The sequence below is a fragment of the Carcharhinus amblyrhynchos genome, chromosome 2 (genome assembly GCF_965287045.1).
Source record: "Carcharhinus amblyrhynchos chromosome 2, sCarAmb.v2.hapA, whole genome shotgun sequence".
NCBI lineage: Eukaryota > Metazoa > Chordata > Chondrichthyes > Carcharhiniformes > Carcharhinidae > Carcharhinus > Carcharhinus amblyrhynchos.
The window spans coordinates 115,511,486-115,527,731 of record NC_137325.1 but is presented as its reverse complement, the minus strand read 5'-3'; the positions used below and the strand labels follow the sequence as shown (position 1 = coordinate 115,527,731).

The following is a 16,246-nucleotide window of genomic DNA, read 5'->3' as shown; positions in this document are numbered from 1 at the left end:
AAAGTTAAAGATATTCCCCATTTAGTTTAGAAGTTATCACTTTAAAAAATAACGTTATTGAAATTGCACAGAATCATTAATAGGCTATAAAGCTATGGCTTCAAACTGACTGGTGGGCAAAGTTCTTTAAAATTCCACATCTTACCAATCTGTAGCTCGGGATTTTTTTCATACAAACACCAATCCACGTTGCAGTCACAGTGAGACTTCTCAAATAAATTGTCCAGAATCTCTCGCACAGTCTGCCTTTCATCAACCATCAGCGTTTTACTGCTGCTATCATTCATCAGGACTTTGACAACCAGCTGAAGGGTAAAAGACAGGGATTGTGAGGGAACACACTTGAATGACCTGCCAACCAGCATTTAGATATACAAATACAGCTAGGTACAATTCCTTACAATGTAGAGGGTTAAGGGATGATTTGGCCAAAGTTTTCAAGCTACTGTACTAATGGGAACAAAAAAGGTCAATAGAGAGAAACTATTTCTGCTGGCAGCAAAGTCTAGGACAAAGAAAAAATTCTGAAAATTAGCAGCACATCATTTGGGAAAGGGTGATCCAAGTTTGGAAGTCTTTTTGAATATGTCAGTGCTAGATCAATAATATATTATAAATCTGAGATTGATCGATTTTTGATAGCCAGAATGTGGGTCAAAGGAGTGATGGAGCTATGTCATAGATCAAACTTAGTCAAACCAAAAGGTGGCAGAACAGGCACAAGGGGCCAAATATTTTACTCAAGTTCCCAGGCTCCTAATTTCTCCATGTCCACAGCAACTTCTATCAAGTTGTACTTTTTCATCTTAATAGAGAGGGAAGATTTTCTCTGGGTCCAACATTAAAACAGTAATTGCATTTCAAACATTTCATTGACTATATATGCTTTCAGGCGCAAGGTGAAAGACATTATTCTTTTTAACATGTTGTGTTACAGATACATGCCCAGGTAATCTGGTTGCTATGAAGACATGGACCCAGGTCAAAACTTATTTAAAATTGTGTTAGATTTAACAGTTGAACAAAAAGGGAGAGGTAGTTGTTGTTGCTGCTTGCAGACTTACTGGGCTGGATTTAATACAGCCCATCGCAATGGGAAATATGCTGGCCTGCTCCATTTAATCATGATAAGAGTCAGTGCCACAACCTCCATTGATGAAACCAAAGAGTGGAAGGGGCTGACGAGGCATTACTAGTTGACGGCAGTAAGATGTGAATTAGGTTCATTAATTAGCCAATTTACACCACTATCCCTGAACCCACTGCAATTTAATGGTGATTGAGGGATTAACAGTATGCTGCGTGGTTTTCCCAGGGTTTGGGAAGGCTGTCCAGCAAATTCTGCCAGATTTGCCTGTGGTCTCCCAGGGGAAGGGTCATGATCAGGTACTTTGTCTGAGTGAGGGCTCTGGCATCAGGTGGAGGGTGGGAATACTACTGAAAGTCATCCCCTCTCACCCTACCCTCCAATACTCATGCTCTCCCTCCACCCCACGGTCCCTGTGGACTTCTGGTGGGTGCAAAACTGCCAGCTGCCATCACTCCTACTGGCACTGGCAGCATGAGGAGCTACTAGCCTGTGACTGACTAACATAGTTCTTGGCAGGCTGGACATCCACTGCTTGGGATCTCAATTGCAAGGAAGGTCCAACTTTGAAGACAGGCCAACAATTACAACTGGTGGTAAGGCCCTTTGCCACCATTGTAGAGGCAACCATTTCCATGGAAGCAGCATCCTTGAAACGCCTTTGATTCCTTTGGGTGTCAGTTATCAAATTGATGGGGGTTTCCCTCTGGTTCTCTGACCAGTGAGTGAGACCTTTATTAGCCTTAAAGAATTCCAGCTAGTGGCTTAGAGATCCTGAACAGGGAGGGAGGTGTCCTAGACAGAAAGAGAGAGAGAGAGAGACAGACGCATACAGGGAAACAGCAGCTGCTGTGAACATCAGGGGAACAGGCTGTTCTCTATTAGCCACCAGGCAGAATGTGGCTTTTTGCTCAATCTTTGCTCAAAGAGCTGGAACCTGTGAAGATTTAACGGTGCTGGATATACACCTTGGTGTGGCTGGAAGGAGTCACTGGACTGGGCCTTGATGCTGGATTTCGTTCAGGAAATCTCAGTAGACGGAGGAAAACAACTTTCAGTGGAGACTGGACATCATGACCCAGCAAAATGAGGCAAAACAAGCTGTAGTAAGATGGGAGTACGTTTGGATTAGTCCCTGTCAATATTATAATTCTACAGGGAATGCAGTATGATGTATAAATGTGATGTGGAGTTTTCTGTTACGTTAAGAAGTTAAGAGGGATATGCTTTATTTAGTTTGTATGTTAGTTGCCGACTAAGTAACGTTTAGTTGATTTTGATTGTAGTTTGTTACAGTATAAGTCTTAAAAAACAAAATCTTGTCATATGATCCTTTAGTCGGTCACTGAGAATTCAGGATTTTTTAATTAAAAGTTATTGGTCTCAACAGGGATTATAACAGTAGCAAAATTGTACACATGCCCTTGCTAAATGTCTTTATAATTTGACTACATGGTACACGTGGTAAATCTTTCCCGATTTCAGTAATTGCTCTGATTTTCAGCAGGGTCTGAAGATAATAGGTTGGATTTTCTCACTACGGGATTCCAATGCAAGGATCAAAAAAAGGACTTCAAAGCAGGACTTCTGCATTTAGTGGCAAAGTCTGACAGTGTGATGCTCTTGGGGATCACCTCCTAATTTGCTGCCTCCAGGCAGGTGAGCCTTGGATGTTGCTGGCCCAATTGAACGGCTGTCAGTTCTGGAGTCTCAGCAATTCAATTGGGAGAAGCGGATGCTGCTGAATCAGGTCAGGGACAATGAAGATGCCTCAACATGGAGTCACCCTCAGAGGTGTCTACCCTTTGCCGCTGATGAGGAACGTACAGGTCCTTTGCCTCCAAGCCTGCTATCACACTGCTGGGAAAATCAGACCAAAGGTTTTATCATTGCCAGTGTTCAATCCGAGTAAATTGCTGTCCATCCACTACCATAGGAAATGGCAGGTAGGCCATCTGTTCTTTTAGCGGAGCTTTGGAGGCAATCGGTAGGAAGTATGCAAGAACAGCAGGTGCAGGTTGATTTAACCTTTGGTTTGGTTCTTCCCTGTTTCTTGGGGAAGTGCTTCATTTCCTCCAGATGGTCCAAGTCAGATTAGGAACTGAGGATGAACAAACCATTTCCTTAACACTCTGTGGTGGAGTGCAGAACACCAAGATGCTGGCTGCAGCAAGTAAATCGTTACTTTCTTGCGTTGGAGAACATTAATCGAGAAGTAGATATGAATAACTGAGAGGAAACTGAATCAGTGCATCTTTCATTGTTAACCACAATTTTTCACTTACTCATAAACTAAATGACCCTAGGATGCAGGAGAAGGCCATTCAGCCCATCGGATCTGCATTGACAACAATCCCACCAAGGCCCGACCCCCGTCACCCACTCATTAAAGTAACCGGGGAAATGGAAACTTTAATAAATAAAACAGAATTCTTCAGCTTGTGATTGATAAAGGGAGTTTAAATAATTCTGCACATCTTTCTAAATTGTCCAATCCTTTTACAGGATGGAAAGCATCCTGCAGTTCTTGCAGGCCATTGTTTGCAACTTTGCAGAATTTTGAAATTAATCGCTGGAAGTAATAATTAAAGCTTCATTACTTTCCTCCCACTGGGGGGATCATTTTTGAGCGCTGATTTAAAAAAAAATTACTGCCACACAGTTGCCACTTATCACAGTGCTGAACGTGGAGCCAGGCTGAGGGATGTATCGAAACCTACTCTCATTTAACTGGAATTGCTACCAGTGCTGCCTGCTTACACTGCCAGTACTTTGAAACTCTTAAGTCTTTTTCAAGGTTTGAGGTGTATGAATAGGATGGGAATAGAGGGATATGGTACCCAGAAGGATAGGGAATTTTAGTTGTCATTTTTTTTGTTCTTTGTTTGTTCACCCAACCTTGATCATTGCTGGGTCCTTTGATTCTGCTGCTGGATCAGGATTTTTCACGGACCACTACATGTTGTGGTGTAGCTCCTAGTAAACTGAACATGATTTCTTCCCTGCCTCTCAGCTTGCATGTCTGCAAGAGTTGGGAAATCATGTTGCAGTTATATTAAATCTTGGTTGGGCCACATTGTGTGCAGGTCTGATCACCACATGACTGGAAGGTTGTGGAAGCTTTGGAAAGAGTGCAAAGAAGGTTCATTATGAAGTTGCCTGGTCTCGAAGGTGTTGGTTATAAGGAGAGGTTGAATAAACTAGGATTGTTTTCACTGGAAAGGCAAAGGCTAAGGGATGACCTGATAGAGATCTACAAAATTATGAGAGGTGTGGATAGTTGGAGGCTTTTTCCCAGGGTGGAAATGTCAATTGCAAGGGAGCACAGGTTCAAGGTGGGAGGGGGAAAGTTTAAGGGAGATGTGCTGGGAATGGTGGATGCCTGGAACGTGCTGCCAGAGGAGGTGGTAGAAGCAGGCACATTAGCAACATTTAAGTGGCATCTGGATGGTTATATCAACAGGGAGGGAATAGAGGGATACAGTCTGAGTAAGGTCAGAAGGTTTGTTTTTCGTTCAGTTAAGACATCATGATCACCACCACAGGCTTGGAGGGCCGAAGGGCCTGTTCCTGTGCTGTATTTTTCTTTATCCTTTGCTCTTGTTCTTTGTTTCTTTGCAGCACTTTTGGCAATTTTCAACTGTTTTCAGGTTTGGCACCTTTCTTCAGGTCATACTTTCAAACTTTAAAGTTGATTTTCGCACATTTTGGCATCTCATTGCCGCCCCGTATTGTATATTGGTCATTCCTGGCTAAAGAACAATTGCAGAGACATAGGTATGCCTGAACAATAACTAGTTTATTGTATGAACATCTCTAGTTACAGATGCTCAACAGGTATTCCTAATCTAAGCCATGAGCCTTCTCCTGCTAACTTCTCAGTCATGTGACACTCTCTTACATTAACATGTGGGTGGTACTGTTTCTCCAGCCCCTTTCAACCTTGAACACCCTAATACTATGCCAACCTGTGGATTAGAGATTATACTGCTCTTTTTATTTGGCAATGGGGGTCATGATTTTCCACAACCATATGGATCGCAGTGAGCACGCAAGCAAATTTAGTGTAAATACAATAGAAGGGTACCAAATTTATAAATACATCTGAATTTCACTGGCAAAAGTAGTGTCACTTTTCTACAGATTATTCTGTGTGGAGTCAGTTTGTCTTTCTTTGTTGTCAGGTTCTTGTATTGCTGCCTTTGCCCCACTGTAACTGGAGCCTGCTCCTCTTTACCAGGCTGTGGATGAAGAGAAGTGACAATGTTCCCAGGGGAATTCACCAAGGGTTTGGATGATCTTGCAGAAAAGTTCTCTTTCCCTCTATGGAGCATGGAATTAACCTGTAGATCCTGGAAGCAAACTGGATTGTTTTACCTCGGAAGTGGATGCCATGCCATCCCTCGTTCCTCTGAGGGCTTCTAGAATCACTGGTATGATGTGGACTATTGTCCATGAGTCACCAAATTATTAAAATATAATTTCAAAACTTGGCAGACTGCGATTTGACTTCATGACCTTGGAGTTGCTGGCCCCGTATTATAACCACTAGAATAGCATATTTGTAACGCACTGACCTTTTTGACCTTTGCTTCCTTTAGCTTCTCCAAAGCAAGTTTGATCTTGTCAGCTTTTGCCTGGGCCTCTTGTTCTTCCTGCAAAACAAAAATCCTTTATAACAAGGAAAAGCTCAGTGGATTCATAAATTTTTGGCACCAAGTAAATACAGAAATCCTTTTCTTTCTTTCTGAGGGATGCAATGGTTTTGTTACCATGACCACAATGCAGTCAGGGAAGAGGCTTCCAAACCCCTTCAGATGGAAACCGTGCATTGACAAGCGGGAAAAAGTCACAGGAGGCAGTAAAATATCTGGATTGGACAACTTGACCTCACATCCGCAACTTAGTTTTAAAGTCCCAAACTCAGACCACCGACAAGGCAGCTACAAAAGGCAGATGGGGTCTAGCTAGCGGCCTGATGCTATCGTCAGTGCAATGAGTTAAGTTTAACAATAAGCAAAGGGGAGGCCTGAGCTGTGGGATTCCTAACCAGTACTGTCTGCTCCCCAAGAAATTTGGCTGTTTTAGTACTTATTGTAGGCCATAAGCAGCAGGAGTTGATGGTTTGGGTCATAAGGAGAGGCTGGATAGACTGGGACTTTTTTCTCTGGAGCGCAGGAGGCTGAAGGGTGATCTTATAGAGGTCTATAAAATAATGAGGGGCTCAGGTCAGCTGATAGTCAATATCTTTTCACAAAAGTAGGGGAGCCTAAAACTAGAGGGCATAGGTTTAAGGTGAGAGGGGAGAGATACAAAGTGTCCAGACGGGCAATTTTTTCACACAGAGGGTGGTGAGTGTCTGGAACAAGCTGCCAGAGGTAGTAGTAGTAGAGTAGTAGAGTACAATGTTGTATCTTAAAAAAGCATTTAGATAGTTACATGGGTAAGATGGATGAAGAGGGATATGGGCCAAATGCAGGCAATTGGGATTAGCTTAGGGGTTTTAAAAAAAGGGTGGCATGGACAAGTTGGGCTGAAAGGCCTGTTTCCATGCTGTAAACCTCTATGACTATGACTCTATGAGTGTTCTCTCTCTCCAGGACACCCAAGGAAATCTTCTTCCCCAGCCCAATCTCCAACATCCTCTGCCTCACCATTGCCCCCAGCCCTCCCCATCACCATCCTTCCCCCCGTTCCTTCCAATTACCAGTCTCCCCCCCAGCCTCCCCATCATCAGTCTCCCCGCCAGCATCCCACCACGAGTCTCCTCCCATTCCTCCTCATCACTGGTCTCCCCATCAGCCTTCCCTGGCAAGAAAATGGTTCATTTAGATTTGTAATATATTAACATGGATAAATGATTAGTTAATAGAGAGTGAAGAAGAATAGAACATTTTCAAGTTGACATGTTGGAACTGATAGAGTCCTTGAAGAGTCAGTGCTGGTCCCTCTGTTATTACCTCCACTACAGAAGGTAGGCAGAGGTCATCTTTTCACTTTTATTAGTCTATTTATCTGTAAGCTATATACCTCAAAACTCATGGACAGATTTCAACAACACTATAGAGTATGGTTCAAGGAACAGCCAATTAGTTTTTGGCAAACACGCAGATCCGAATCCTGAAATTTTTTTAAAGGAGCTGTTACCACAGAAATAGGATGAAATGACTTTTTATAATGAATGTTCTGTGTTGTTTTTTATTTAGAATGCTATAGTTTGATTTAGAATCTTGTGGACTGTCTTAGCTGCTGTGGCAGAATTTGTCACAGCTGTCAAAATGTGAGCAGAGTTTTCAGAGCAAGTTATTGGATATGGATTGGTCTGAAGCCTCCTCAGTGAGATGGAAACTTTTAACTAAGAAAGACTTTTATTCATTATCTTTCAGCTTCCTTTCAAACAGTGCATTGCAGGTCATGCCAACTCACGTCATACTTTTTCTTCATGTTACCCCTGATTCTTTTGTAGATTATGTTAAACTTGAGTACTTTGTTGGCAACCCTCCTGCCACTGGAAGCACTTTCTTCTCAATTATTCTTCAACAACGTGCCTTTCTGAAATGTCTCTTTGACCTTCTCTGCTCTAAGGGGAACTAACCCAGTTTCTCTAGTCTCTGCGCAGCGCTGTGGTCCCATTCTGAAAATTCTCCTATACCATTCCTCTAAGGTCTCGACCACCATCTTAAAGTGTGGCACCCAGAGCTGGATGCAATACTGCCCACAGATCTCCTTCTGTTTTATAAAGTGGTAAAGATCTAGCAAAGCTCCTAGTCATGACAACAAAATCTCTTTAAGCTTCTTTTTATAATCGCTAACACGAGATGTATATTTAACTGCCAGACTGGGAACTGTAAAACTCTGTTTTACATAATCAAATGCTTGTGTCAGTATAATTCCTAAGGCTTCCCGGAGCATTAATATAGGAAGTGTTTTCTCAACAGTTCATCCAAATATAGATATCAAAACAGTCAGCAAAAGTCTCCACATGCTATCACTTACCCTTTTTTCTAATTTTAGAATATTTTCACCCAGTTTCTTCCTCTTTTCCCTCAACTCTTGAAGAGGCAAACTTGTGCTGAACTACATGACCTTTGATACGGACAGCTGTGCAGTATGTTTTTCTTCAGAGCAAGTGAGCCTCCTGCATTTTTTGATGAATTTTCAAAGTGTTCTCCTATCCTAGGAAACAAAATTCTTACCTCTGTTAATGGTGGTGGTGGTGGAAGGGACATGTCGGGTGGAGGTGGTGGTAAATCTAGGCTTGGGGGCTCTGTGCATCTTCTTGGTGATGCGGGAGGTTCTGGTGAGTGGAGTGCTGAGAAATCTGGCATTGTGGAATTCCAAAACTCTGTTGTGAAGGCTTGAGATGAAGATGCCATTGCTTTTGCATTGCAGACTTGCTCTGTTTCACTAATGTCCTGCATAAGGTCCGCCATTAAGGCATCCAAGTCTGTGTCTTCCAATTCATTGAGAGACTCTAGCAGAATAAATAATCAAAAGTAGAATTGAACGCTAACACAAAAGGCAAAGCAACTGTAAACTTAAAAATCTGTTCTGGTGAGCAGTGTTGGATTAATCACCTCCTGAACCTGTTTGGAACGCAGCCGTAAAAGTCTTCTCTGCCAACCAGATGTAATGGTTTTATGTGGAACGGGGAGGTGAACTCAGTTGGACAGCTATACCTTCTTCCAATTTGTATGTTTGTATACACATGTATTAAGAGCCAGTACAGGTGTGACAGGCTGAATGGCCTTTCTATGTGCTCTAAGAGTCTATGGACTGGGTTTTGTTTTATGCCCACCCCTCCAACCTCAACCCACCTCAGTGGCAGGTGTGGAGAAAGGGGTGGGAAGGGGTTAGTGAAACGCCAAAGATGCCATGTCTACAATCTATCCGTTTATCCCTCTCCCTGTTTCAATTTTACCAGCAATGGGGAGGCATTAGGTGGCTCCACATGCCCATGTGGGCTAGTTGAGAGCTCAGTTTTCTCAGTGGCCAAATAACATTGGGGTTAAACCACTGGGATTGAATGAGAGAAGTGAAGGGTCCAGACCCTGAGAGTTTAGTGCATGTGTTGGTATCATGCAGGTGGGTCTGTCTGTGTGTGAGGGAGGGGGGAGAAATGGCTTTTTAATAGGCCCATCAGAAGGCCCCTTAGATCTTCCCCCCACCTCTGGATCTCCTTTCCTTCTTGCTCCCAGCTAGGGGGGAGGGGTGGAGGGGCTTGATGGAGGCAGGGGAGGGTGGACATGGTGGTGTAGTGATATTGTCACTGGACTAGTAATCCAGAGACCCGGGGTAATGCTCTGGGGACCCAGATTTGATTCGAGGTAGATGGAAGAATATGAATTCAATAAATATTTGGAATTAAAAGTCTACTGGTGACCATGAAACCATTGTCGTTTCTTGTAAAAATCCATCTAGTCCACTAATGTTCTTTTAGGGAAGGAAGTCTCCTGTCCTTATCTGGTCTGGCCTACATGTGACTCCACAGCCACAGCAATGTGGTTGAGTCTTTAAATGCCTTCCGAAAATGGTCCAGCAAACGAGGTCAATAAAAATAAATGAAGCCAGACAGACAACTTGGCATCAACCTCAGTGCCAGAAATGACAATGACAAACACAGCACTGTAGACTTGCAAAGTCAAATTTAGTAACATCTCGGGGCTTCTGCTAAAATTGGGAGACGTATGCCACAGAATAGTCAAGGGACAGCCTGACATAGTCATATCACTGATTCAAAACTTACAATGTCCCAATGTCACAGGGGACGTGAAGGCCTAGTGCTATTATTGCTAAATTATTAATCCAGAAACTCAGGGTTCGAATCCCGCCATGGCAGATAATGGAATTTGAATTTGATAAAAGATATCTGGACTTAAGAATCTACGGATGACCATGAAACTATTACTGATCATCAGAATAACCATCTGGTTCACTAATGTCCTTTAGGCAAGGAAATCTGCCATCCTTACCCTGTCTAGCTACATCTGACTCCAGAGCTACAGCAATGTGGCTGACTCTCAACTGCCCTCTCAACAAAGGCAACTAGGGATGGGCAATAAATGCTGGCCAGCCAGCGATGTCCGTGTCTCATGAATAATGTGCTGGGCTGATATTTAAATATGGCGCTGGGATCTTCAAACTCAACAACTAAGGGACGGCAGATGAATCAACTGCCCACTCACAAGCCAGGTCGGAAGAAAACTCGCTTGTGCATAGTAGGCGAGTTTCTAAGTGCAGAATCTGGCATGGGATCTTGCCATCCACGTCCACCAGAGCCACTCACCACCACATATAGACCGGAATTCTTTGACCTGGCCTGCGGCTAGGATTCCCCTGTCCCTTTGCCGTGAATAGAGATTTGGCTGAGCACCAAACACTGAAAGGTTAACTGCTGAGAGATTCCAGCACGTTCCATTTTTATATAGATTTCCACCATCGCTGTGTTTTGTAACACAGATCTCTGTTCGTTCAAAGGATGCGATTGTCCTTGAATTATTAAAGAGGTAAGCAACAAGACTGACCCCGGGTGTTGGAAAAATAAACTTGTGAGGAAAGACCCAGGAAATTGGGTTGGCTTTCTTTGCAAGAACTGGAGCTTAGCGACGATCCAGCTGAAATTTTCACCGTGATGTTGAATTTGGAAAGGGTTCAGAAGCCAGGTGACACATGCCAAAAATGAATTAGTTAGGGGTAAGAAACAAAGTCAGACCAAACCTTTCATTTAAAGGTTAAATGAGTTGTTTTCCACTTTAACAGAAACCTTTGCCACCCGTTGCACTTCCTGCTGCCTTGGAAAAGCAGCCAGCATAATCAAGGAACCCATGAACCCTGGACATTCTCTCTTCCACCTAATCCCGTCAGGAAAAAGATACAAAAGTCTGAGGTCATGTACCAAGCAACTCAAGAATAGCTTCTTTCCTGCTGCCATCAACTTTTGAAAGGACCCACCTTGTATTAAGTTGATCTTTCCCTAGCTATAACTGTAACACTACATGCTGCACCCTTTCCTTTCCTTAAGACCATAAACATAGGGGCAGAATTAGGTCACTCGGCCCATTAAGTCTGCTGCACCATTCAATCATAGCTGATATTTTTCTCATCCCCATTCACCTGCCTTTTTCCCATAACCTCTGATCCCCTTATTAATCAAGGATTATCTATCTCAATGACACTCAATGATCTGGCTTCCACAGCCTTCTGGGGCAAAGAGTTCCACAGATTCACCACTCTTTGGATGGAGAAATTCCTCCTCATTTCTGTTTTAAAGGATCGTCCCTTTAGCCTGAGGTTGAGCCCTCTGGTTCTAGTTTTTCCTACCAGTGGAAACGTCCTCTCCATATCCACTCTATCCAGGCCTCGCAATATCTTGTAAGTTTCAATAAGATCCGCCCCCCCATCCTTCTAAACTCCAATGAGTACAGACCCAGAGCCCTCAACCGTTTCTCATACAACAAGCTTTTCATTTCAGGGATCATTCTTGTGAATCTTCTCTGGACACTTTCAAAGGCCAGCACATTCCTCCTTAGATATGGGGCCCAAAACAGCTCACAATACTCCAAATGGGTCTGACCAAAGCATTATACAGCCTCAGAAATACATCCCTGCTCTTGTATTCTAGCCCTCTCAACATGAATGCTAACATTGCATTTGCCTTCCTAACTGCTGACTGAAGAGAATCTTAAACAATGACACCCAAGTCCCTTTGTGTTTCTGATTTCCAAAGCATTTTCCCATTTAGGAAATAATCTATATCTTTATTCCTCCTTCCAAAGTGCATCTGCCACTTCTTTACCTACTCTCCAAGTCCTTCTGTAGCCCACCTGCTTCCTCAATGCCATCTGTCCCTCTACATAGCTTTGTATCATCTGCAAACTTAGCCACAGTGCCTTTAGTTCCTTCCTCCAAATCATCAAAGTATATTGTGAAATGTTGTGGTCCCAGGACTGACCCTTGAGGCACACCACTAGTCATCGGCTGCCATTCTGAAGAAGATCCCTTTACCCCCACTCTCTGCCCTCTGCCAGTCATGATGTGGAGATGCTGGCGTTGGACTGGGATAAGCACAGTAAGAAGTCTCACAACACCAGGTTAAAGTCTAACAGGTTTATTTGGCAGCACAAGCTTTCGGAGCACTGCACCTGCATCAGGTGAGTGAAGAAGTCCTCACTTCCTCAGGCAAAGTGCTCCGAAATCTTGTGCTGCCAAATAAACCTGTTAGACTTTAACCGGTGCTGTGAGACTTCTTTCTGTTCTGCCAATCAGCCAATCCTCTATTCATGCCAGGATCTTACCTTAACACCATGGGCACTTAACTCATTTAACAGTCTCCTACACAGCACCTTGTCAAAGGCCTTCTGGAAATCTAAATAAATCACTTCCACTGGTTCTTCTTTATCTAACTCCCTTGTTACCTCCTCAAAGAACTCTGATAGATTTGTCAGACATGACCTCCCCTTGACAAAGCCGTGTTGACTCTGTCCTATTTTATCATACACTTCCAAGTACTCTGCGATCTCATCTTTAATAATGGACTCTAAAATCTTGCCAATGACTGAAGTCAGGCTAACTGGCCTATAATTTCTTGTCTGCTGCCTCCCTCCCTTCTTAGACACTGTTCTCTATGAACAGTATTCTTTGTCTGCATAGCATGCAAGAAACAAGACTTTTCATTGTATACTAATACACGTGACAATAGTAAATCAAATAAAGTCAAATCAAAACGTATTTACCCAACAGTAACACAGAGACGCTCTTACCATTTGCATCTGTAAAGCCAATGGAGAATTTGAAATCGGAATCCTGCTTTGATTTTGTAGATTCAGGTGGAGTGGTATCCACACCTAAACTCTGCAAAAAGAAAAGTTTGAAGAGTGAAGCTTTTAACATTTTAGAATCCCCAGGCCAAATGCAAATGGTAAACAGGATGCAAAATTTGGCCGCTGTTGGGATGTTGAAGCCATGGTTAAAATTTGAGCTGATTTAGGAAAATCTCTTTTTGTACATTTGAATTGCATTTGGTGTCAGGAGATGATGAAACTAAGAAGTCTTGGCTTTTCTTTTTCGAGTAATAAAGAGAAATTTGAATTGCTTCTGTTTTCTGAGCTTGAGATGTGGGTTTTTGACAGCCTTACCTAAGAGATTCAACACTCACTTGCTGTACAGCTCAGTTTCTGACTTAGTGGACATTTTCTCAGGCATTGATAGGGGATTGGTATGGTTATCTGCCGAGCAGTGGGTATCATAATTATACAGCCCACCTGAAGATAGCAGTGAGAGACTCAACGTGCCTTGATGGTTGGGCTGATAGCCCAGTAATATATGGATACCACCAGGCAGAAGGGTGACATATATATCAAGCTGTCTGACTGAATGGATCAGGAGCAGTGGGATAGGGGAGGAGGGCAATCTGGGAGGGCAAATAGTTTATTTATTTATTAGTGTCACAAGTAGGTTTACATTTACAGTGCAATGAAGTTTCTGTGAAAATCCCCTAGTTGCCACACTCTGGTGCCTGTTCGGGAACACTGAGGGAGAATTTAACATGGCCAATGCATCTAACCCACACATCTTTGGACTGTGGGAGGAAACTGGAGCACCCAGAGGAAACCCACGCAGACACAGGGAGAATATGCAGATTCTGCACAGACAGTCACCCAAGCCGGGAATTGAACTCGGCACCCTGATGCTGTGAGACAGCAGTGCTAACCACTGTGCCACCCAAATAGCAACTGGAAGTGAACTGGACCAGTTTTGCGAGGCCTGGAGATTTTTTAAGCATTCTCTAAAAAGTGATGGTTAGGTCACTCCAAAGGAAGGGACCTAATAAATGGGGAGAGTGTGACTAACCCAACACTTCTCAAACTGTTTCCCAATTTTAATGTCTCAGGTTGCATGTGATCCCAGAAAGAAAATTTGGGGTGGGGTGGGGTAGCAAATAAGAGACAGAAGAGATGTCGAGTGGTATTGGGGTGAGTGCAGAGGCTTCAGCAGTTGGCCAGGGAAGAGGGAGGTTTCAGCTTTTGAGTGGGGGAAGAGGCGGTGGGAACAGAAATCGAGCATGGTGTTGTTGACAAAACTGAAAAACCACAACATTTACATTTTCACAAGTAAGGTTTTTTTTCAGCAACACTTGAGCCTCAAAGAGAGCAGCCCATTACATGAAGCTACTCCCACCATTGTTGCCTCTGAGTTTGTAATCCAAAATCTCATCTCATGGCCCCACTGGGAGTCACAGCCCATCAGTTTGGGGAGCCCTGGTCTAATCTCTGCCATTTGGTCCATGGAAATTCTGTTGCAATCCTCCAATGGATGTAAAACCTCCAATGTACTTATTTGAATTAGGCTCCTGCAAGTTCAGTCTGGTAGCCTTGGATGTCTATTTTGGGCCGTGGCTGGGTCATTTGCAAGTTCTCAGTTGATGTGAGGCTCACCACCCTTCCTGCTGCTGTTGACCCATTTCTTTTGCAGGAGATCAGGGGCAGGGTGGGTGGGTGATGTGAGGGGTGGGGGGAGGAATTAGGGGGAATGACGGAGGGGGGGGTGTGGATAGCACAGCAGATGAAATTCAGCCCTTCAGCTGTAACACAACCCAGGACATTAATCCAGCTCTGGAGCAAATGCATCTGTAGGACATTAAACACTTGATTTTATAGGATTATAGAGTCACAGAATCCTACAATGCAGAAGGAGGCCATTTGGCCCATTGAGTCTGCACCGACCACAATCCTACCCAGGGCCCTATTCCCATAACCCCTAACTCACTGATATCTTCAAAGTTTGGTCAAACGGAACTAAAGTTAAAATATTTGGTCTGACACGTGTTATCAATCGCTGAGCTCTGAAATCAGAAATGGGATGCAAACAGCATTTCAATTTTCGATCACCTACTGGCACAGTTTGAATTGCAAATCATATTTAAATGAATCTCAAGGCTTCTTTTGCTGACTTGTAATATACTGAAACATCTAACAACCCTTGAGGTTCCGGAAATCCTAACGGAAAGACTGAAGCCAAAAGCTGAGCAGCAAGTTAGAGTTCTTCAAAGAATTTACTGTTCATCTGTTTAAAGTCCCACTGAGTCCAGGCAAACTGCATTCAGGGGCACTTTAAACAGATGGTGCGGTGAAGTATTGAAAAACCCTGGTGCATTCAGCTGGTTAAAGTGCAGGGCAGCAGAGTGCAGTGAGCTGTTTATTAAAGGGCTGCTGCTGGTTGATGGGTATTTGCTTGGTTACTAAAAGAGACGCCAACTGTCAGGTGGTCCCACCTCCTTCCAGCACCAGTGCCATTGAACCAATTAATATCGCAAGTTCTGAATTGGACACACTTCAGCTGCTCAATCGTTAAATTAACAACAGACTGGGTGAACTCGTTCTTTGCTGGACTTTTACATTTCCCCAGTGAAAAAAACTCCTGCTTCATGTTATGGAAGCTATAGAAGCCTTAGCAGCTTTTAAGAAGTGCTTGGTTATGCAATTCAATTTCCCCTTTCTTTTGTATCGCAGAAGTAAACAGCCCAAATCAACCCATTCAATACAACTCTCAAATTGCCATCACAATTCTGCCATCGCATCACCACTGCCAGGGGGCATACAGCAGCCCCGATTAGAGAGTTAATTGTCATCAAGTGCTGGGTGAAAGTCGTTGTACTCCTTACTGAGACAGCATCTTCACCACATGGACTGCAGTGCTTCAAGGAGAAGGCATAGCACAGTCTTCTCAAGGGTAACTAAGGATGGGTAATACATGCCAGTCTAGCTGTTGACAGCTGTATCCTAGGAATGAAATTTAAAAATTTATTCTGGCAGTGGGAAAGGTTCTTTCTTAGTGACAAGCACTCAAAGTTGCCCAGAGATTAATATAGCAAAAAGCCAAAGAAAAATTTGTCCAAAGTTGTGCAGATTAGGTTGATGGGCCATGCAAAATTGCCCCTTAGTATCCCAGGATGTACAGGTCAGGAGAATTAGTGGGTAAATATGTGGGGTTATGGGGATAGGGCCTAGATAAGATGCCCTGTTAGAGAGTCAGTGCCGACTTGATGGGCCGAATGGCCTCTTTCTGCATGGTAAGGATCCAATAATTCTATGATTAGTATTTCCAGTTGATCACCAGTTTACAGTCATTCTAACTACACCTCTGCCATCATTACTATTTAAT

At 43.4% G+C, this 16,246-nt stretch overlaps 1 protein-coding gene and 1 long non-coding RNA gene across 3 annotated transcripts in view; one reads left to right on the top strand and one right to left on the bottom strand.

Moving 5' to 3' along the window:
* The window catches only part of apbb1ip (amyloid beta (A4) precursor protein-binding, family B, member 1 interacting protein), a 129,021-nt gene that overhangs the window by 46,144 nt on the left and 66,631 nt on the right, over positions 1-16,246 (bottom strand). For both annotated transcript variants that reach the window (XM_080211456.1, XM_080211462.1), the window contains exons 3-6: positions 12,847-12,937; positions 8,284-8,561; positions 5,665-5,742; positions 146-305 (exon numbers count right to left, since the gene is read on the bottom strand). In XM_080211456.1, coding sequence (XP_080067582.1) covers positions 146-305; positions 5,665-5,742; positions 8,284-8,561; positions 12,847-12,937 — 607 coding nt within the window. The remainder of the gene's footprint in view (positions 1-145; positions 306-5,664; positions 5,743-8,283; positions 8,562-12,846; positions 12,938-16,246) is intronic.
* Positions 1-16,246, top strand: part of LOC145357906 (uncharacterized) — a 73,112-nt gene that overhangs the window by 41,688 nt on the left and 15,178 nt on the right. The window lies entirely within an intron of this gene.